The following is a 26,093-nucleotide window of genomic DNA, read 5'->3' as shown; positions in this document are numbered from 1 at the left end:
GGCCGCCGCTCGGATCGGCGAGTGGCCATCGATCGTGGACGAGAAATGAGCGCGCGCGCGCGCATTCAATCACTATATTATATATGGCACAGCCACGGCTGCGGACGTCCCGGGGACCCGCCATGGCGTGGGCAATGGGTACGCGTACACGCCGGTTTTTCGTCTGACGATAAACGGGTGGTGGGTGATGGGCGAATGTGTGTGATTAAAGTTTATAAGTAAAAAATCAAACAAACGGCCTCCCGTTTATGTGTAATTACACTAGCCGCATAACCTGCCGACTTCGACCGGATTATCGTAACGAATAAACACAAGAAAAATATATCATATAGAAACGTATGGCTAATCGGCTAGTGTAAAAGCAAAAGTGGCTAAGCAAAACTTTTAGAACGTAATTCACGTCTGACGTGTTCTTATACTAGTTAAATAAGAACATCCACCGAATGTCAGGTAATCTATTGATACAATAACATATATTGGAATCGGTTCATTATTTTCTGAGATTAGCCGTTTGTAAATACTAATTTTACATATAATATATTTTAAGATTATGCGATTTTAATAATACGTGTTACAGCTACATTCATATGTGTTTACTCAACAATTTTAGGGACTGCAAGATTTAATTTTTAAAGTCAATTCGTCAATTATTGAAGACACATTTTTTATACAGCTTTAATGTACCTATGTAAAAACTTATTATTAAAAAATATTTTAAAATGAATAGATAAATATGATGTTATTATATATTGTGTACATGCTGTAAATATACATTTTTATATTAAACTTACGCAGTAATTTTTCATTTACACAGTGCCATAAGAAATATTATTGGTGCCCTAGTTCAGTGACCATTAACCTTTTTGAAGGTATTGAAAGTTTTCACGTACCACTTGAAAGAAAATTTATAGTATACACTTTTATTGATATTAATTCAAAATTCGACGGAGGTGGTGGCATAACTAGGTTTTAACAGATCTTTTTTTCAACATTTCAACACCGAGATGAGTAGGAGAAATAAACCTTTAAATACTATAGTTATGTCGTTTGGTCGTCCTATGTACATGGCATAATTACTATATCCATATTTTAATGGGAAGTTGTAATAAATGAAAAAAAACCTACTCGGAATACCCAATAATAATAATAATTATGTTATAAACAGCCGGACGTCTTGATAGATTTCGCTAATAATGATTATATACACGTATCATCACGAGTACACACACACACACACACACACATAAATACATATGTATGTATATATATATAATTTCTGTTCAGTCGAAGAACAATATTAATTTTGAAAATAACCTTGAGATATAGTAATGTACCTATATAATATTATTATAGTTGCTGCGGCAGTGTATATTATAATATTGTATACGAGTACGATGATGATACCTCGTCGTCGACGCTTGGTACGGTAGATATTAGATATTAGATGCGTCACAGACCATCCGATATTAAAAACAGACAAAATCAAATAATAAACTAAAAAATTACGAAATCCTTATAAAATGTGTCAATTTTTCAATAGTCGTATCTATCGACTGGATTACGGAAAGATATTACTGCATGCATGTTGTGGTAATAATTTATTATCGATTCGGAAAAAAGCCATTCATGTTCAGTAGCATAATAAATAACACATTCCGTTTTAAACTACCGCTAAACAAATTTAAATTACTGAAACATGTTTTATTATATAAGGTACATATTATAATCTAATAATAATTAGCGTTAACATGACTTAAGCTTCTAGTCAATGATGGGGGAGGGGGGTATTGTATCCTCCAACCAATACTGAAAATATATAAGTTTAGTTACGATGCAACGATCGGTCGAGTCCCACGTTCAATCCACGAGCCCAGAGGATATCGAACATGCGCACATAATATATTGTAATGTCGAGGAAATACGACGCGCCTCTCCGATATTTTCGGAACCGACAATTATCGTTTCCAATAACAATATTCGTCTTACCTACGCGCCGAAACGTTTGTTAAAATATGATGACACGATGCGTTGTTACGGTTGGAAATCAGTTTCGAAAGACCACCACGCAAACTCGCGTCAATACATTATAATAATACATTACGTTATGTTATTTCGTTAAACAGTCGTCCGACCTGTAATTATCCAGCGGTTCATTGTTGTTATGTCGCGTCATCACCGCAGTTAGGTTCTTCCATCGTGCGTATACGCATACAGGTGGTTGCGAGTTGGTGACATCAGAAACTCAAACATAATTTATAACTGTATATAGTATCTAATACCTATGTACGTTAAGGAGAACCCTGATTAATCATATTATTAATAACAATATTAGATTAATCAAAAATTTGCGATATTGCTTGTCCATCAAAATATTCATCATACTATGACGTTTCATTACATTTTATAAAAACGATATTAAAGACTTATTGTATTATTCGGAGTGACTTAAATATCGTTTTCATTCTTTCTTTGGAAAAGGCAAAATTAAAAAAGAAGATAAAAAAAAAAAATAATAATTATAAAAAGAAACCCAAAGGTCGATTACAGAGACTCTCTGTAATTTGAAAAATAATAATAAGTTATTATACTAGTGGTACGTAATATATATATATATAAGTAATGTCACGCCCTGAGACGAATGCCATAGATCGGCGGTCGGCAATTTAAGCGAAGTATATAAATGGATCGCACGCATTATAATATAAAATGTATATTATACACATTAAACGCGTCGCGCCGTCGTCGTCGTCGTTTTTGTTGCCGATTTATGGCGGCCGGTCGTCTCGCGTCGAGAGAGAATCCGTTACCCGCTACCACCGATACCTATATATAATATCGTGTACCGCGCCGGACGAGAGAACTGATTGAATTTTACAATCGTAAAATGCGTACGAGTGCCAAACCGAGAGTTCCTGCCTACACAATCCCCGGGCTCGCACGCACTATTATAATATACAAGGTATATATAGGTACAGGTATTCCGCGGGCCGCCGCCGGACTGCTCGTCGTCGTCGTCGTTGTCCATTCACCCGTCAACGCACCGCCGTCGTCTGTGTAATCGATGCCGAGCGCGTCAAGAGAAGAAGCGCACCGTCGTCGTCGTCGGTCGAACGCAGTAAAATAATGTTTATTATTGCACGTTAACGTATAGGTATATAATAGTTAGGTGGTATATACGAGTGCCGCTCTGCGATCGCGATTTTTAATCCGCAGCATTTATTTTTAGCGCTAAGAATTCGCTCGGGCGAGAAATCAGATAATATAGGCCTCATGCCGGCTGAGCAAACGCGCCTTAAATAATGGCCGATGAAACGGCGGCGGCGGCGGCGGTGGTAAAGTGGTCATCGTCATCGTCGTCGTCGTCGTCGTCGTCGTCGTCGGGGTCGTCGTCGGTTTCCGAAACGATGTCCGCGAGCGCGCGCCGCGTTGTGATGCGCGATCAGGGGTCAAAGTACCCGAGCGTGTGTACTGGTGTATCTATATTATATTTTCGCGTCCGCAGTAATTTGCGTAAACAAACGGATTAATGCAGCAACCACTTGACGACGACCGCGATATATTTCGCGCGCGTACGCGACCAGACAAAACGATATCCAGTTTTCACGTCGAGACTCGCTTATAATAAACGTTATTATTATTATAACAGCGACATAATAATAATAATAATAATAATATACGCTGCACACGCGATGATCGTTATAGACCCGATTTATATTATTATATTATACGTCCGAGTCGCCTAATGGTTTCGTTTTAAATCGTGAACAAATTCGATAAAAACAAAAACAACATTTTTACGCGACGAAAATCGTAATGCGCATCACGCCATTAGTAAGACGTATAATAGATACAAATGTATAGATATGCCAGTCATATAAGTTTTCGGTACTCACTGAGTGTTCGGACTAATTTTGGTGCGCTCTTCGTTTATCGTGCTTATTTCTAATATATATATATACATTTATATACGAACATCGATGAAACAGTAATGAACATGGTGAAAAAAAATCCATTAAACCATTCACCGAGTTAATAATTTAAATCATCGACAAGTGTAAAACGCAACGGTGAATGTATTTAAATATTATTTGTTCGATCAATTTTTAAGACCAGACTATCGAGAGACTGGCAGACCAAACAGAAGAAGTTTTATGTGTAGAGTCTGGACATCTGGAAAGAGATAACCGCAAGTATCAGTTGTAAGGCGAGATTGTGTGATTTTAGCTGACCCGAAAAACCGTATTTGCCCATAAGGAATTTTTTTCGTTAGTGGTGTCTATGACCAAACGAAAAATCAACGTGCGCACCGACACAAACGCACAAATGTGCGATAATTTGTTTTTGATTATTAGGAACTTAATAGGTGCGATAAAATGCGATTATATAATAATAGAGAAAAACGAGCGATTAAAAGAAGGAAGTTGTTTAGCGGTTTCGAATCGAACCGATTGATTTAAACAACATTATGTTGCAATGACAAAAGTGCCGATAGGGAATCGTTTCCTATCATTAGGACGCCATTATATTATCGACATCGACATTTGCAATAAATTACAACGCACGACATTGTTTTATTGCAAACCCTTGCGCGTACGGAATCGAGTGTAACATCACGGCAGATACACTTCTGCAGAGTGTTTGACGACGGGGAAAGACGAAATAAATACATCGTTTATGCATGACGTTTGTAGACCGACGTTTTTCACGTTCGCGACCCGCGCGACGTATCACCGGTCATTATCATCATTACGATTATGAACACACCGCGCGATAGCCGCATGTTACGTGTGTACATCGGTAACGGCAGCGCACATTTCATTTGTTGGACGTAGCCCAGTTCGAGCGGCGGCGCAGACGATAAATCGCGCCGACACGTCCCGTCCCGGCCGTCCGCGGGAATACGCGAGACGGCGCTCGGTGTGCCGCAGGTAGTCGGGACACGCGCGGCAACGTTTTGCGTAATATAATAATATAATAATAATAATAATAATAATATTGCACCCAGCTAATATCGTATTATAGTACAACCGGCGCGTTGTCTTCGTCACCCGCCGCGTGATATATCGGCATGTAAAAACGTCGGCGGTGGCGCAAAGTGGTTCTACCCGGACGGATAATACGCAGTCGTGTGAGATGCGGGGGTAAGGGGAAAACAAATATAAACGAATAAATAATCTTATGCGCGTTTGTCTGGCAGTAGTTGGATCTTAGGTTATACGCGCGTTGTACCGTTCACGTGATGTGCAGGGCGATTGTTTCGTGGAGAACTATATTTATATACACCATAGACGTATTGTAGTAGGCACGGGAACATCGAGGATGACGGGGATTTAAAATTTTTTTCCAACGTTTATTTTACAACCGATGGTAATGTACGACGACTGCACGAGTTTGAACTTTTAGGAAAACTAATTATTGTTAGCTGATTGTAAAAAATAGTTTCTATTGAACTACGTACTTATGAATTCGATTTCGAAAATTTCATTGCACCTTTTTTTAAATTTATGATTACCTAGGTTTTTTACATAGTTATATCCTTTTTCATTTTGTATTATTTTTTTTTTTTTTATATTTTTCATTGTTTCCGTTAGTTAAACATTTTTAATAGTTTTAACATTTTTTTATTTATTTATTTTTATCTTATAAATATAATTCATACGCATTCTGAAAGCACGTCGTAAGTACCTAATAATTGTATTATTAATTGAAAATAATTTACACTCGATAGGTTCTTATATTATATTACTATGATTCATAATTATATACTTACAATGTATTTTATACTTTAAATTAATAAATGTTGTAAGTTTATTTTCATTTTTTTTTTTCAATGCATTAAAATCAAAGACCTAATTATTACTGCTTTATATTTGTTTATGATCATTATTTATCATTTTGATTTGAAAATGAATGAGATAAAATTTCTCAATTTCTAAAACAAGATTTGATCACAATAAATTATCATCCTATACCAATAATATGTGTGTAATAATATAATGTGCTCAAATATTTTCTGAAAAAACGATTGCGGCACAGTGCAATGTAAAGTAGTTATAACTTACAATAATAACAATATTAATGTTTTTATAAGACGGATTATTCGATGAAACTGTTATATACAATATACGAGTATTATAATTCAAACGTGCGCATTATGGTAATATTATTCGTTAGTAGTTATGACGATCGTATTATTTTTAATTTTTACTTTTACTGCAATGGTGTTGCATCGGCAACTCACGAACAAAATCAGACACTTTGCGATTATTTTATCGTTTTAAGTGTTTTAACATATGAAAATAAAAATTTACCAACACATCTCAAGTAAGTCACATATAACAATGAGACGATTATTATTTATTTATTTACGATTCGTTTATATATAATAATATCATATGACATATATTACTGTAATAGGTATCTACAGAGGTTACCGTAAACAAAGGTTGAATGGGCCTATACAGCGTTTACGAGCTATTTATAACGCATAAGTATTGTGCAGCAAAGAGTAAAAATTTGTAATCAAAGTGTGTGAATAATGAAAAAAAATTCACCGTGAAACAAAAATGCAAACAGATTAAAGATCCCGGATAATAATATAGCTTCAAGTACCAATGATAGGTCTACGTTTTAGTTGGTTAAAGACAAATGTCGTATTGTTTATATTCATTTGGCCATGTACGTCAAGTCGTAATGACTTTAATTAGCTGCCCTTTTCGTTCGTGACCTCTGCGAACCGTATTTCACATACATATTATAATACCCGACCCAATACTGCATTGTTTCAAAAATGCATACAATAATAATTGACGTTTAAAGAACCGCCGTATGCATGTACCTATATAAATATCGAGAGTTTATTTTGTATAAGACAGTTTGTAATCGTTTCGTGTTTTAAAATGTGTTCATTAGCATGATTGAAAAATAATATCTGTCGATGTATATTTGTCTATTTAAACGACTGCATTTAGGTCAGATTTGACATTAACACGTTGATCTATATGTATATACATTGTACTCGTACAGAATTAAAATAATAATATGAGTTTAAAAAAATATTATTAGACAACACGTTCGTTTGCGCTATTTAAATTTTCAAGTTTAAATAATCAATACCATTTAAATGTATCTGACAGTAATAATTAAAGGGTTCCTTGTTCGTTTTCATTATTTTTAAATAATTTTTTTGTGATCGTATCGATTTCAAAACTCGTGGGAATATAATTTTAATTGTAAGACGCCTACTGTTCATAATAATATAATTATTATTTTGTACAGAATTAGCTACTTGTTTTTAAAATCGATCATGCTATACATGTTTCACTTTGTGTACATTCGGAATATGCTCATATATATTATTATAGTAAGTGGCAGTTATAACTTATAACCGATGAATATATTATGTATAGTTACAAGATTATAACTGTACATTGTAAGTAAAAAATCTATATACATCGCATGTACCTATTCAATTTTAAAAATATTAAAAAGTTATATTTCGACGTATAATATGTGTATATTTTAATAGGTAATTAAATGGGTATAATTAATTACCTAATTAAATTTTACATGAACAATTTGAGAAATGAAAAAATTGACAGTTATAACTAATGTGATTATTCTATCTACCAATATTTCCAATTTTAAGATATTAGGATTTGTCCTTAAAAATTACAATAAATAACAGTTTTATTGATTAAAATATGTTTGGGAAATTTGTGTTATGATTTTCAACGGGGAGAGTTAAAAATATAATATTAGTGTAGGTATACTGTATAGTAATGATATGGTATGGAAATCGCAAAAATTATTGTTTTCACCGAAACGCGTTAGCAATTTTGCCCGCTAAAAAAACCACACAACTCAAACATGGTTTTAAAAACCATAAGCTAAGTTATCGCGTATTTTTAATCAGACTAAAATACCCACTAATGTAGTAAAATAATTCATACGAACAATAAGACAATAAATGTACACACGACGGCAGCAATTAGTCTCGAGGCGGTCTGTACGTTTTTTATGTAGGTACCACCACCAGTTGAACAAACAATCTGTCGACGTCCAAATAATTAATGAAATTATGAGTATATGTACATTACTATTTACTGAAGTCGTGAGTTAACTGTGACTCTAAATATTTTGGCCAAATGACCTTCGATTGAAATATAATTTTTATAGTTGGTCTATATTAATTTTTTTTTAAATCATCTGTTCCATACACTGATTTTACTGTATACCATGTAATTAAATCATAAAATAAAAACCCCATAGACAACATAATATAATCAAATGACTAACACAATAATTCAATTGTGTTCATATACTAACGTATAATAATATTTATTTAATTTTTAATAATCTACGGACAAATTTATAACTTTTAATTATTGCGATCGTTGCGAATAATAAAAACAATGAACGTTATATAATTTATAATTTAAATAGTGTCGGATATCAAACAAATTTGGATTACTATTACTGAGTTTTATGTATTAAATGATTTTAAAATTAAATGGATGGCAGAAAAATATTGATTTAAATAAGGTTGTATCCATAGTGATCGGTATAATAAACATAAATCTACAAAACGATGTTGCTGAAATTACTGTTAATTAAAAAATGTTGTTTAAATCATAGCTGATCGGTTACCAGTACAATCATACTTTTATGGTTTATAATACGACCAATTGTAATGTCACCTTAATAAAAGTTTCCCTATTAAATAAGGCACGATATCTACAGATTGAATATTAAAAAATCGTTTTTCCTCGTTCCAATTATAATTAATATGACAATTACGCCATTCCCTAAGACATATCATTTCTATATTATGCTAGGTTAAAATATCAATTGGCGGTTGCACTTAACTCGGAGGGGTGAACACATTGCCGAATAAAATAGATAATATATTTTGAATAATTCGAAAAATTGCAAGTCATTATCATAGGACAGTAGGAAACGCTTTTTCGTGCAGTGAAGGTATTTAAATAAAGCTACTTTTGTATTATTTTCCTATCCGTTTTTTTTTCCACCAATCGCAATAAGAATAATATAATATTATGTTTATATATAATTATCGTACACACTCGTATATAAACACGCACCGTGGGTTTATCGTATAACACAGGTACCCATATAATATAATATCATCGTGGGAATGAAAAAAAATATAAATAAAACCGCACGAAGAAGACGAACGACGACGACGACGACGACGAATACGTCCAAAAAACGATGGATAATAATAAGGTGTCGGGCACGACGACGGTACATAATAACGATATCGTAGTATCAGTTCTAATTGTATTATATCGTTTGTTTATTTATGTTTTATTATTATTACAGCGTTATGCCTCCGCGCGCGATAACGGAGATGACGGCTGCGGCCGGTCCCGTTCACGACCGGAGCACGCGATCCTCCTCGCGGTGGCTCCCGCGTTTTCGGACTCGATCACGATCGGGGCGCGTGTGGGCGCTCGCGCGCGCTCGCACACACACACACACACACACACACACACACACACACACACACACACACACACACACACACACACACACTAACACGGGTCTGTGTATTATAAACGTGCAAACGCGCGCGCGAGGTCATGAGAAAGTGTCCGACAACCGCTGCCGCCGTATAGTGTGTTTGTGGGACACACACCCACTACCGAGACATGATGCGGACGCATACAACAACAAAATGGGTATGTGTTATATATATATATATATATACATTATTATTGTGCGTTGGGTACGCGCACCGCAGAGCGATCCGATTTACCGATATGTCACCGGCACTCCGAACTACCGGTATTTAAATACCCCGCGCGGTACAAGATACGATGGTGATTTGAAAAGCCGCACGGCAAGTCTCCGCGAATAAAACGAATATTGCCGTGTGCACGAAATACGAATAATATTAGTATATAAAAAAATAATAATCGCTATGCGTACATCACACTATGCGGTGCACCGGTGTATAAATATCGTTCCGGTATAGATAATATATTACATGCGGTTTATCGTCGTCGTCCGTTAAAGTTCAGTTTAAACATTCCAACAGTACATATATATGTGTGTGTGTGTGTGTGTGTATACATATAGTTATTATTGTTATATTAGTACCTATTACCGTTGGATTTATATAGCACTGTTATTAACTCTACAACATAATATACAATTTTTGTAAATAATTGTTTTCCGAGTACTTATATAACGTCTAATGATTAATGAGTAGATTAATTATTGGTTTTTCTCATAATCTTAACGTAAAAAAAAAACATAAAAAAAGGCTCTTAGGATTAGATAAATAATCATCAGAGATCAATACAAGAAGTAGAAATGGTGAACCAGAAAATGTTATTTAAATCGTGTCTGTACCACTGTAAGAAGCATATTCGTTGTATAATGATTTTTTTTTTTTTTATTATTATTCGATTTTATTTTAAAGAACAATAATTGCTTTAATTTTTTTACTTTTGAAAAATATAATGTATACGCTGAGTATCTGATTATGCATTTATCACATTTGTTCCAGCGATCTTCTTAATGACACTGCATTGAAACAACTATACTAAATATAACTGTGTAAATGTTCTTACCTTAGAAAATCCGTAACTAGGCGTTGGCAAGCAATGGTGGTGTAGACATTCATGACGTTTGAACGCTGTAAGAAAAAAAAAATATCAAAATAAATTATTAACGTGAATATTACATGTTTTAACGTGTATAAATATAATAAAATTCAAGAGTAAATTTCACGCGATTTGAAATAATAAATTAATATTTTTATTTTATTCGAGAAAAGACAAGGTCAGATTCTGCGTTGACGGCTATAGAAATATTGGCTTTTATAATAATGTTCTGTCTGCTGGCGAAGTACCTACCTATATTGCAGGTGTTTGAACGTTTGTCACATTGTATATACCTATATGTTGTACTTACGTGCGCTATTTACGACTGTTTTATAGCCAACCTTTTTTTGCTGCATTTATTGATCGCATATTAATATTTATTACATCATTATTAATATAGATATACCTATACTTTACGTTTAATGGACGTGTACTCAATAATAAACAAGTAATTAATATTATTATTGTGTCACAATATTTTATGTTTTTTTTTTTTTTTTTTTTTTATGAATTCTACAAGTTCGCATACATTATAAAAACATGGAAAGAATTCAAGTTTTTTTTTGATCAAATTATAATATACTATAATATTATATACAAGAGACTATTATGATGTGTTATCTAGAAGATACAATAATACAAATTAAGGGTTAAACTTGCAAAATTTATCATATTTAAGCTGGTGTGTTTCAAAATAATAAATAATAAATACTTTCATAAATATACATAAGCATGATAATTATTTGTTGATAACATTTTTGGCCTTACGAACGAATAAATAAAATGTTCGATATGACAATATAAATAGTTTGTAATTATGATTCAGCAATATATTTGAATGAATAATGAATCATTAAAAATTGTACCAACTTAAATTATACTTAGTGTTTAACAGTTTTTAATCGCTTTGGCGTCGCATTCGATGTCTAGTGCCGTTTATATATATATATATATATTGAAGGTGTATTTCTAGTATATATTTACAAATATAATCGGGATTTGAAGATTTAGCTTACGTAACGATTTGAGTCTTCAAAAACGAATAGAGGGTCAAGTGTGGAAAATTCCATCAATGATTAGAATATTTGACGTTCAAGTACTCTTCAAGCATAAAACATTATTTGTTGCATCATCGTATGGCAAAAATAAAAAAACTTTGAACAAATCCATATAAACATAATACATAATTAAACTTATGTGGTGTGTGTGTGTGTGTGTGTGTCGTACACTTGTACATAAACATTTACCTATTGTGTAGGTATTATAGGTGCTATAGGTGTATACTACTCGTAATATTAAAACAAATTTGAATGTAATCTGAACAGACGTTACATTATAATATGTATGTATTTTATTTTCAGTCACCTCGATAAATTCTTGTCGGCCGGTACTTCAAAGTTGGTTAATATTTTTCTCATTCTCGCTATGTACAGCAATTTTATTGTACGGCCACGGTATAAACTAATAATTGTCATAATTGGTATGTGCTTGATGATTTATTATTTCTAGTACGTCTGTATAGCTTCAAAACAGATAATTTACCATGACGTAATAAACTCTATAAAGTATTACTAACATAATATCCACTTCGCATAAAAAAAAATTATAAAGCATTTCTTTCTTATAGTTCGATCTTTTTATTAAAAAATTAATAATAAACATCGCAGGCTTACCTATAATATATAATCCTTGATTCTGGGATGCCGCCGACGATATTATATTTTATACATTTCAGAATTAAATATACATCGTAAATGAATGCGTACGTAATTAATAAAAATATCATAATATTATTCGATCAGGTGACATAATATTTTAAACAGACAGGTATAACGATAAGTATAGTATAATTGAGTATCGACCATAATATAGCTAGGCTTGGTATGTTATTATTTAACGAAATAACGAATATGATATACCCACCAATACGGACCACAACGAAGAAAGTTCTAAACATGGAAAGGAATCGCCTTGATCATGCATACCTAAATGTTTTACATTATTTCACGGTCGATTACGATATTTTATGAATTAGTCACGGATTACGTGCAACGTCGCGTACGGTGCGCATATTATACGAACGATGATAGGTACGAGACGTTTCGTCGCGGATTCGGACGAGAAATATGAAAAGATAAAAAAAAAAACGCCGCAATGACACGCGACCGCTGAGATACAAACAATAATAATAATTTCAATATTCCAAATGCGTTCGAAAAAATGTAAAGATCCGGACAGACGCGTAATAGATAATACTTCGTAAAAATCAATCATCGTCGTTATTACGTGCCTACGATCTACATACGTGCGTAAACATATACGTCTATACAATATTATACATTAGATATATGTTTATTTATATTATATAATATAATAAAATATTATAATTCGTGTGATCGCGTTATTTTAGTGTTTTAAATATATGATGCGTAAGTATATCATTATATATAATAATTTCGTCAACAAATCCGTCGGGGAATATATTTTCATACGGATAACGGATTACGTTATGCTGAATTCTGTTTGACGTTATTCGTACATATCCGTACAAAGGTACACGCCGTACGGGCACACACATATACGAGTAATGATCTTATATCTTATATGTATCTAACTTAATATAGTACAGCGTCTGCAGCGTCAGATATCTTTTAATATAATATCAAACATACATTATTACTATATAAGTTCGCGAGCGTAAGAATAATAGGTACTCGTGTTTGGGAACCCAACCCCCCGTCCCCTCGCACACCTCCTACCAAAATATATTATGCACTGTTTTTAGTAAATATAGCTGTCGATTATAGTTATTCCACCCATTTTGTTCGACATATCATTGACAAAATAAGCTTTTATTATTTTATTATTATAATTAATTTTGTTATTTTCATATAATTTTGTTGTTTGTATCGCCATGAGACACTGTTCGTCTGTTCATAATAAATGCAAACATTTTCAAAATTTAAAATATAGTATTTAAGTATCTATCTACATTTAAAAATTTCCAAAAAGCAGAATTTGAATAAATTCGTCATTAAAGGAATAAAACATTGGGGTGTGCATGATTTGTGAATCACCCTGTATTATAAATATCACGATGTGATCATAGGTGTGGGTACGCGTAAATACACTGACTATGCGCTTCAAATCTGCTACAATACATAATACTCGCGCGCGTAATAGTCTCTGTGGCGCATTTTCCACGACGCGCTTCCCAATCGGTTGAAACGATTATACTTTGAATAATATACGCGTACCTACACGGCTATACCAATATTATGCACGATCATAGATCATACATTGCGCGTGTTATAATCGTCGATCCGATCGCAGGCACGACCCCCCGTCGCGTATATTTGTATTTATATATTATACGAGCGCAGACGGATTACGTATTATGCATTAGATGCTGTATGATATACATATACACATTATAATATACATATACGACGGTGCACTTCTGTCCGGGAAAATATAATAATATTTTGTCGGGTTTCTCGTTAGCGCGATGAAGCGACACGATCCGCCAGCTGCTTTGGTAGCTAGTTTTTCTTTCACGCGTCTTCCCGGTGTGAAAAGGTGCAGCTCATCTGAATACCGGATAACGGACTTCCGATAAACACACAACAGATAAACAAAAAAAAAAATAAAAACAACAGCAGTATAACTGATCAATATATGTGTGTGTGTGTGTGTCTACGATTCACGAGTATGTATAAAACTGTAAGATCCGAGATGGTCATATTATATTATTAGAGCTATATACAAGTGTATCGTATTGGTACCTACATTTTTTTCACAACATCTAAAATTCTTGAAAAATCATGTATCTATGTGTGTATGGGTTGGGGTAGATCTTGTAAATATCAATCAAACTAATTTAATAATATTTATGACTTTATTTATAATATTATCGGGTGTTAAAACTATATATAAATATAATAATTAATAGTGGCTTGAAATCGAAATAAAAACAGTTAAATTCTAAAATGTTCAAATTATATTCAAGGTATACACGCGTACAGTTCGATATATTTGAATATTTGACTCGACGCGTCACCACGATATAATTTCATATGTGTACACATAATTTTATCATATTACTTTAAGCGGATACCCTGCGGAGAGACCGTCATTTGGATAGGCATACATTCATTTTGAAGCTATACCTATACAATATTGAAATATACAACGGTCGTTATTATAATAATACGAAAACTAGCCCGTGATATCATGTTATTTGGTGTAGGTATTACAGATGAAAACGATTATGAACGTTCTTAATATCTATGATCGTTCACAACGACTATTGCTTTTAATTAATTAATTCAAAACGATTCGTATGACTAATGGTTTTAAATTTAATTTTGCACGCTCAAAATACCAAACGCACATAATGCTATATTATTATTTATTATATTAAATGCTAAGAAATCAAGTATCTGGCTTATTATAATTTTTACTTTCAGATGAGATGCAATAATATAAATATATAGGTATGTATTATATATAAATATTTTTTATTAACGAACGCTTTGGTTTAATCAAAATATTACACAATATAATTTGTTTGTAGATTAAATAATTTCAAATCGGTCAACATAACACTCATTATTATTGGGTTGGTAGCACATCTCATAGATTATAATATTATATAATATTATATATCGATGTAGTCTCAATCTTCTAATACGACAAAATTATAGATACTTCCTGGTTGTATAAATATAGACCACACACCAGAGTCAAACGTCAATTATTTAAAACTTAAATATACAGCAGTAAGTTTACACGCTATACACTTAACATGCCTTTAGCCATACACCACCTACACCTATTTAATAATAATTCGATCACGACTTGAAACAATATGATTGTAAATAGATACACCAATTTAATGTTAATTTTATTATACTTTTCATTCAAGTATCCTATATTATACTCTCGTAAATTTTACTACCCACAACAACTGCAATTTTACTACAAGTCTTATTACAACTCTTCTGTATGCGAAGCCACAGTTCACATTTTTAATAATACGTTGATTTTGCTTTGAAATCACTGCACGATATTTCGTAACAAGCAGACAAGGGTACAAGACAAGTATTATTATAAATTACATTTACTTAGGTATTTATTATTATAGTGTAGTCAGTGTAACTATATTACAACAACTCGTATAAAAATAATAAAAACAAAAAACTCTGTTAACCTATTAGTATTTTATATTAAATTGTAATATATACATAATAATATAATTTTTGATAATTTTTATCACTTATAAAGTTATAATTAATATATTTAATTATAGCATGACAAATACCCATTTTAAATTAATAAATATAATCAAATAATATGTATATTTTATTGCGAAATACGTGGGTTAGTATATTATAGTTAATTATCATTTATTTCGTATTTATCTGTGTATGGTATGTTGTACACAAAATAGAACAAAATTATAATTTTCTTGGGAAATATCATTAAAATGTTATATTATATTAATATAAAATTTGTGTCTATTAATATTAATACTATTTTATGTATAATTAATACAAACCTAAAAATAAAAATACTAAGAATATTTTAACAACAAAATTTGTTTTTTTTTTAATTTCTATAAAATAGTCAACACGGGATGTTATACAGTTATAATATTAACTTTATTATAACTTTTTTTTATGACTGAACTTATGTTTTACATTTTTAAAAATAGCGCGTTCCTCTTCCTATTGTATGTTATATTTAACAACTACATAATCACAGGCGTTAAAGTCACTCGAGTCACACCACTCCGTTCTGTACGTTTTGTCCAATATATACTTATCCGACACTCGCGAAATCATAAACGTTTAAAATTATTATATTATATCGTGTATATAATATGACGTTCAACGTTATTTATGTCTTATAATACACATGTAACGGGTACGTATGAATTATAATATTATACGTTTTATTTCAAGCCTCATTCTGCAGCGCCGGTCCGATCGCGAGCGTATCTATATATTTTTACACGTTTGTTTGCACAACGGAATATAAAACACAACTACTTGACGTTCATTCCTCCGTCGCAATAAGTCCCCGGAAGGCATTTGGCCACGAGTACGGGTGCGAAGAGCAAAATAAGGACGATCGGTGTATAGCAATTATACGTAGATATACAGAGGGGTCGCGGGGGCGCGCTCGTTTTACCATTTACTCGCGCTATACACAGTTTATAATATAATATATTATATAATACTCGTCCACGTACACATAAAACATATCATTACTAAGCCCGCAAAGCGACCGAGCCTAATAGAATTAATTTTCTGGCGTACGTCGTATATTCTACCCGCGTCTCCGTCATGCAATAATAACAACAATATCGTCGGATCGAATCGGTTCACACGTTTCACGTCATTAATATTATTACATACCGGTAACTTGCTTATGCGTACGAGTATATAACATAATATGGCTCGTATTATATTATAATAATATGCATCCAGCGCAGGAGTAAAATGAAAACGAGGTAAAAAGAAGCCATCGCGGAGATGACTATTTGTCCGTCTTAAATGATATAATTCCATACTTATTCGAGAGCCGTATAGTATCTATAGTTATAATAAAATATTGCCGTAGACGCGCAATAAGATAATTATTATAATATAATATTATATTTTTTTGTATACAGAAATTATTTATTCCAATCGACAATAAATTTAAATGTTTTTAACGACTTGACAGATGCATAATGGTTGATTTATAATATAATATATTATATCATTGGAAAACTGAGCTACTGAGCTTAAGTCAGGTTTAGTTTTTCAAAAATTATTCTATTTTTTGTTTTTGTTTTATAACAATTATCTATTTGTACTTATGTTTTTCACATTTTGTGGTAATGAGTTCAATGAAATCTGAGATTTAAAATCAATTTAGGTTATAATGAATAGTGGGATGTCCGAAAATAAAGTTTCATCGTCGGAATCCATTTATTAACGGTTATTTTATAAACTGTTATTGTTAGAACTGTCTTTACTATTTAATATTACTTCTATTCACGTCATATTGAGTTTTACAACATATTTCTTGTGATAAAGCATTTTTAAATTATTTTTTCCTTTTTATTCACAAGAAATATGAAATTCAACGTTCATAAAAAGTGTGAACTGTTATGATAACTCCTATCTAATATTTTAAAAAACGATTTTATTAATTTACTCATAGAAAAAAATGCTTCTATAATTTTATGTTCTTTGGAACAATGGTATAATAACGATATTTAAGATTTTTGTAAATTTTTCAAAATTTTGGGTATAACTTAAAAGTGTGAATTTTCCAGGATGTGACCTTGACCGATAAATTCCTCTTGAAAAACTCTTGATCATGAAATTCTAACGAAATCCGTGGGCTGTGTTTGAGAAAAAATTCACACGCGGTCGCACTCGATTATTACTAGTGTAGGAAATAGCAGGTACCTACATTGAAGTAGTATTTAATATATACGCATATTAGGTACAACAAACAGCAATATATTATAATATATTTAATAAGTATGCACTGTTGTAGTGCATTAAACCGTAGTTACTCACAGCTGTCGTCGTCAAATAGAGTTCAAAAGTCTGGAAAACGCGTACCAATACGTTTTAAATCAAAGGAACATCGCGTGCGAAAACCGTGCGATTTCTACTCACGGTCGCGGGGCACCCAAACAGAATAAGTCTATAAATCTGACTGCTGTGGCGGTAGTGCGTATATATATGTGTGTGTATATATATGTATATATATATATACATCGTCGCGATGTATATTTACCTATAAATCGCAAATCGGAGGCGTAGAAAGTTTGCGCGCCTATATTGTATTTGTGCAGCTATTGCGAATTTATCGTCCGTTGCGCTTTCACCCGCGCGCGCGCAAACAATAAGGCCGTTATATTATTATAGTCGTATATATATATATATTTAAGTAGGTATACACGAGCATACAACATTGTATTATTATAATAATATATACCTGTGCACTGCAGTGTAGTGTAATACCTATATAGTGTTTGCAGTTGGTATAAAATATACTGTATACACGCACAATGCTACAACTTATATATTCGCGGGCCGCGGTGCTGTACTTCAGAACAAGAGGACATTTAAAAATATATTATCTAATATATACTATAGCTATACATAAATAGCGTCATTGGGAAAAATTACGGATTTTTTGGATCGCGGACCGTAACGTTGCAACAATAAATACAGCACTGATGATGCTCGTAAGTCCTTTTACGATCGTTCTATTGTTGCAATCATAGTTTTAACGATACCATAACAATGTACAGAGTCGGTCACGCCGGGAATGCGGAAGAAGCCATACGAGCAAATAATTATCACTCACCCAGGCCGACGAGACGACATATTATTATCTTCGTGTTATTGTACATTTGTAGAAAAGTATATAATATATGCAGTACCAACGTAAGAATTTTAAAAATAACTATTATCGTGAAAATCGTGAAAAATTCCTAGTGTTTAGATGAATATAGGAATTTTTAAATTTTAATGAGATGAAAAAATATTTCTATTCAGAACATCACAATACTCGGTGGAAAAATTAAGTGTTAGAAAATACAAAATATTTAAAACAATTGTGGTGGTCAAATTAAATGAAATATCAGGGATATATTATGTATTGTATTATACAATTTTTATGGATTTCGTATTAACTATATCGTACATTCTATATGTCTGTAAAGGTGTATAACGGAGAAGACGACCATTATTCAAAAAACCGCCCTATTATAGAATATATTAAAACTGCAGTTTTATCGAAACATTGACGGGTAACAATATAATGTATTATTACATGTATATATTACCTTCTATTATAATATACATGCATACGAATGGACGATTTCGGCGGAATAACCGCCATTTTATTTTTCCGGTTCACAGAACGATAATTATATATATATAGTATACATTTATATTATGTATGTATATAATATAGGTAGTGAGTTACATTCAGACGGCGACATTACCCACACTAGTATCGCGGGACCGTCGTAGCGTGACGAAATGGCGTCCGCGCAGTATTTATTATTAAAATGATATATTATTTTCTATTCGTGTTTTGTACTTATACTACATGTAATTCTGCGGCTGTAACTCCTGTATTATTTACGTGCGTTGTTTCGCAACCGTTTTGGAACTTCCTTTTAGTCTATTATACTACGAACAATAAATAAATACACATTTATCGTTACCCGAGTGACTAAACGATACAATAAAATGATCAGATTTTTGAGTAACTCCTAATAATTACGTTCCGCGGTAAAAATATATCCTGTATTGTGGCTTGAATTTTTTTAGAGCACATACGAATTTTGGCCCAAGCTCTTTTTACCTTGTTTATTTTCAAAGTATTTATACGTCTTGTGAACGGTGACTTTACATAATTTTTCTTGATTTCTCATGTAAATATTATCAACAACTTTTTGTTTCACTTGATTACTTATATAGTCTGTTAAATATTTCAACACTATATTTTTCGTGGTTATGATTTAATAGTTATTTAATAATTACATTATTTGTATTTGATTAAATATATGCGTTACTTGTCTTTTAACTTTTAAGTACAGCGATATCGATCAATATTATTATCAAAACATTTACGAAAACGAAATTTATAACAATCGATTACAAATAAACTATGGTTTTTTTCACTATACATAGTGTTATTTTCATTTGCCATTATAAAAAAAAAAAAGTAAAACACAAACAAAATTATAATAAAGAAATCCGTCATCGGTAAAACGTTCCCAGCAGTAGAAACAGTGATTTAGTATCTACATTATACTATCTTTATTTAATAGTCAACAAATTATTTATCGGTCAAAATAAAAAATTATTTTGAAATAATAAAAATGAATATATTATAAATCTGTATTATGATTGTCTTTATTGTCGAATGGAAAACAATAATTTTACATGATACGTATGATAAATATAGCATATATTAATCGAGTCACAACTGGTGCGTTCGCATTAAAAAAAAACCGGACTGCGTAAAAATCCCCCAAAAAAAACTTGGACTGCAATTTAGACATGTTTTCGTAGATATCTTTGGGACGTAACCGTATATAGTAGGTATATAGCCTGAGTTTTAAGAATTAAATTATTAAGCATTTTAGTTTTTATAAAAAGTCCTAGAAACTTTGTTATAATATGTATTATATTTTACATCACTCATGAATGCTAATTTTTAAATTAGTTTCTTCATTTTTTTTCTCTCGGGGATGGCAAAGTGTTATGCTATAAAAATGTAGGTTGTAATTTAGGAATAATTTAAACATTTAATTACGAATAATTCATGTACTTGCATTATTTAAAATCGATTAGTTTGAATACAATACCTGTGCGTGATAGTAAAATAATTGTAATAATACACATTTATTATCTTATCTTTCTATAAAAAATAATATATTATACTGTATACTTATGTATTTTATATTTATTTATAATATTATGATTTATTTATATAAGGAATACAAATATTCTACTAATATTTTAGTAGTACCTAATATGAGTAATATTATACTTACTATTATAAAATCACGGTTTTCTTCCCGGAACTATTTTTTATTAAATTATTGGATATTATTTTTAATTCCAATTATAAAAAGTGCGCATATGCATATTATTATACACAAGACACGCCTCCTTATTCGTCCATTAATTAATTAGTGCGAGCGTCATTTCAATTAATTTTGTCGGCGGGCAGAATGCGCGTGTGCATTAACAATGTACGTATAGTCGCGGTACACGGTGTGTATTATTAATATGATATTATATTAATAATAAAAAACATATTATACGGAGCGGATTTCGAACCGGTAACTTAATATTTTCGAACGGCATAATAACACTATAATATAATATTATACTATATAGTACTGTGTTGGTGCGTGATACAAGTTACAACACTATGTAGGTATGGGGGTACAGGTATATTAAATGCGACCAATTTGTTTAATTATAAAACGAGACCGAGGATCGATTATAAAGAAGAAAAAATAAAACAAAAATGAGATAAGACAATAATATAATCAACGGCCAATAGCTGGCGTGTGCCGTCGATGGTTCGTTTCTTTTTCACGTGATGGGGGAAAAAATTGTACGCCTTACCTATATACTACAGACAGACCTATATATTACACATGTACGCGTAATAGCTATTAGGTTTACCGAACGCGTGCGTCGCCCGAGCAATTTAAATGTAAATCGGCGGCCCCCGTCCGGGTCACCTCCCGTAGGGTACTACCTCTCACTCCTTTTATAATATTATATATATATTTTATATGTGACCATTAACGCTGGACGAACGTCGATCGACCTCCGACCCGGAAAACGGTGTGCGCCGCGTGACCATAATACTATACACGTCGTCGCACGTGTGTGTATGTGTGTGTGAATATATATATATATATATATATATATATATAATTGCACGTGCACTAACTACTAATAATAATATATACAGCCTCAAAAAAAAAAAAAAACATATTATACACACGACGAATTATTTCATACTCATATATAACTCGTTCGAGTTGTTTGGCGCGCGCCCACCGTCTATCAATCCCTTTACCCCCATCCATCCATTGACTTTAACTGTCTATCAATCACGTTATTATCGGACAACAATTATGCGACCGTCACGACGAGTGACTGTTTAGTGAATTCATGTGTTTTCGATGTGGCACGCGAGCAAAATATCTATATAATATAGTAGGTAGGTACTCGTATATTATTATTATCATCATATTTTATAGAAATATAGTTGATGCATAATAATTGAGAAGAATCCGAATATACGTTTATAAGTGCGTAGGTATAATTTCAACTATTTTATGTATAAACTATTATGATTGACATGGACCGGATATGTGATTATTAATAGGTATTATAAACGTATAATGTAAATACTAAACATGCATATGTATATACCATGTTACTGTGTAAAATTTTAAAAAGAGAAACGATAGAAATTTTGGTGCACTATAAAACATAGCATTTTTAAAAGTAAACATAACTTCATATAATATTATAAAGTGTTTTATGTACCATAAGCGTATATTTACGGGATGTGTATAATAAACTTTCCCCTACCTTCATCACAAAAGAAAAATAAATTGTAAATACGCCACTGTTATTTACAAATATATTATATTAGTCGAATCATAATGGTATTTCTAGAGCGAAGGTTTCAAATTGTATTTGTTACTACAAAATGCTGTTTTCCGTATTGAGAATAGAATCAAACATATTTTGTACAATTGAATAAGACAACACAATTTTATTATATCCCGTGTTACATATAGTATGTGCTATGTGTATTATGATAGTGAGAAAAAACATACCATGCTGGCGCAAAACATCGACGGTGACCATAGGTGAAAAATGTATTTGTTCAACAGCCAAGTGCCAAGATAATGGTACTCGAAAATAATATACGTTCAAGTAGAAACTAGTTATAGGTACTGTATATAAGGAGAAGATCCTTAATACATTTCTCCCGTATATAATAGTGTCCTACATACTCCAGCAGTCTACTGCTTTCCGCAGGTTTGTGAATAGTGTCCATATGGCGGATTAGTTTGAAACGTATACATGACAATAATCTTATATTATAATAATGATATAATACGCGTAATTTAAAGAGTAGGTACGTATATTATAAATAGAAGAGAAAAATATAATTCTAGACAAACATCGTGTGTCGGTGTATTTATTTTAAAACCAATTATCGAGTGAACGCACACACACATACCTATATATATATATATAATAATTTAATATATAGTACACTCATCGTCGCCATATAACTGTGTACAAAGTAAATAAAAAAACTCGTTTCAAGTCATATTTTGGTGGTTTAAACGTTGTACTTAAATAGATTTTCGTGGAATGGTTTTTTGATTTTTACACGACAACACTGTATAATGTAATATTACACATAAAATCGTATTCACGGCACATACAATGTACATATAATAAGTCCTAACCCATCTACCCATAATATCATGTTTTATGTATAAACTGCCGTATAATACGAGTACGTGCAAATAATATAACAAATACTGACCAACGTATACCACGATAATTATGAATGAATAATGTAAAATATGAATTATGATAACTGGTATCACGAGCACTTTAATAAAAACGTAACACATTTTTTTAACTATTATGCGTTCCACCTAAAAAAAAAAACAACTATATAGGTAGGCGCGTTAAAATTTTTGAAAAATTACAGTTACGGTACTCCGTAATTTTACGTCTTCGTCCTCCAAGTCCAGAACTAAACATAACACTCCGACAATGTAATAATAATAAATACCACGCGTGTTATAACCGTCATTATATTATTATAATAATATTTATGTATTACGCATAAAACGACATATATAAGGGATGCGATTCGATGAGATTTGAATTGTATTTCGTATGAAACTACTACGAAAAAACAAGAAACAACTTTGGGCAACATATTATATTATTATTGTATATAGGTGTACCAAATTACCACATCTTACATGCGTCGGGTTCGCGCGCATCCGAGAAATCGTAACGCCACGGCGGCGGCGCGGTGGCAGATCGTAATCGACGCATGTGCAGCGGACGCGCGCGCGTATAATACATTACAATAATAATACGCGCGCCGATATAATAACAATAATCCGCCCACGAGTGTACACACACACACACACACACACACACACACATATATATTACAATACGAGTACGCGCGCGCGCACACGCAGAGTATAATAATAATAATAATACGATATCGTACCGGCGGCGGACCGTATAGGTATATTATAATACACACGATCATCGACGACCGACATCAATACACACCGAATATTGCTGTGCATATATATATGTACACACACAGGCATGCATTATATGGTACTATAATACAAGTGCGGGTATTATAATAATATGTATATTATTTATAGATATATAGAGGTGTACATGTATACATGTACAGGTATAGCGTTGTCTCTGCGCATAGGAATGCCGAAGTATTAAATGCGCGTACACACACACACAAGCGAGCGTTATAAGCGAGTCCGCCGAAGCACTAGCCGGGGTAACGGAACGGTAATAACGCAATATTTCCGACTTTGGGTACCGCCCCGTCAGCGGCTAATACCCGTGGCATTATAATATAGCGCGCGCGCGCGCGCGTGTGTGTGAGTGTTTTTGTGTGTGTGTGCGCGCGTAAGACGTACCTATCTACCCCCCTGCCCCTTCCCCACAATGTACAATATGCGAGAGTTTCTTTTCTCCGCGTACGCACCAAAATTGACTGTGGAAATGTTTAAGGACCGGTTTTTATTATTATTATTATTATTTTTTTTTTTTTTATAACTTATTATTATGATTATTTTTTATTATTTTTATTTTGGAATTTTATAAGGTTACAAAATCGACACCGCCTCCGATACGTCAAAATGTGTAGACATACATTTTTTGTGAAAAAATTATCGCCACATGAGGACATAACATCTAAATTATAAACAATGAATTCAAAAGGCACAACTTTAAAATTCTCGCACATTGAGGATGAGGACCGTTTTCAAGTAGGTAAAATACGAGTGTATACTATATATTATTTTTATTTCAATCGACTAATACGTTTTACTAAAACGTCTAAAACAATTATATCGATTATATGGACAAACGTGTTTTTCAAAACGCATTATTATTTATATTATCTACTTTATAATCGTATTATTAATTACTGAAACGTAAAATTGATATTTTGAAATTCTAATTTCACTTTTAAGTTTTAACAGTAACATATTTTGTATTTGTCCACCTTAATTGTTAAATTTACTTAGGGAAGATATATTTTGAAACATGTTAGGTATTAAATAATAATAACTGTATATAAATACTTTAAAATGATAAAAAAAAAAGATTGTTTTAATGTTCAAACAATATTTATTGCTTTTATTGCACGTTTTGAAGAATTGGTAAATTACCTATATATTATTATTGCAGATAGCAGATGGACACGCGTGGTAAAGAAAAACAATATTTGCTAGGAACCTAGGACATCCCAACTGTCGCGTATTAATATGTTCCACTACAATAATATAATGTAAACTACGTACAAACAATATACATATATTTATATATATATCTGAATGCGTGTATATGTATACTGTATGTATATCATGTCCGCGATCGATATCTGACCAATATTACGCGCGTGTAATGCTTCATTGCGCGCTGCAGAATCTCTTTAAAAACACCTATATTGTAAGCCACGACGATACTCACATGTTTTAAAATGTTATCCGGCAATAACATGTGTCGATGTATACACATATTACAGAGATTGAACTGTAGCACTATATAGTCGTCGATAAGGTATAGTAGTAATATAAAGTATACAGATGAC

At 32.2% G+C, this 26,093-nt stretch overlaps 1 protein-coding gene across 2 annotated transcripts in view; it reads right to left on the bottom strand.

Moving 5' to 3' along the window:
• LOC113558248 overlaps nucleotides 1-26,093 on the bottom strand; it is a 120,057-nt gene that overhangs the window by 56,617 nt on the left and 37,347 nt on the right. For both annotated transcript variants that reach the window (XR_003405611.1, XM_026963729.1), the window contains exon 3: nucleotides 10,602-10,666. Coding sequence is in view for 1 of the 2 variants with exons in the window: in XM_026963729.1 (XP_026819530.1) it covers nucleotides 10,602-10,666 (65 nt within the window). In the remaining variant the exon portion in view is untranslated. The remainder of the gene's footprint in view (nucleotides 1-10,601; nucleotides 10,667-26,093) is intronic.

This window comes from Rhopalosiphum maidis, chromosome 1, assembly GCF_003676215.2.
Source record: "Rhopalosiphum maidis isolate BTI-1 chromosome 1, ASM367621v3, whole genome shotgun sequence".
In the NCBI taxonomy this organism is placed as follows: domain Eukaryota; kingdom Metazoa; phylum Arthropoda; class Insecta; order Hemiptera; family Aphididae; genus Rhopalosiphum; species Rhopalosiphum maidis.
The sequence above is the reverse complement of the archived record's forward strand: the minus strand, read 5'-3'. Positions and strand labels throughout refer to the sequence as shown.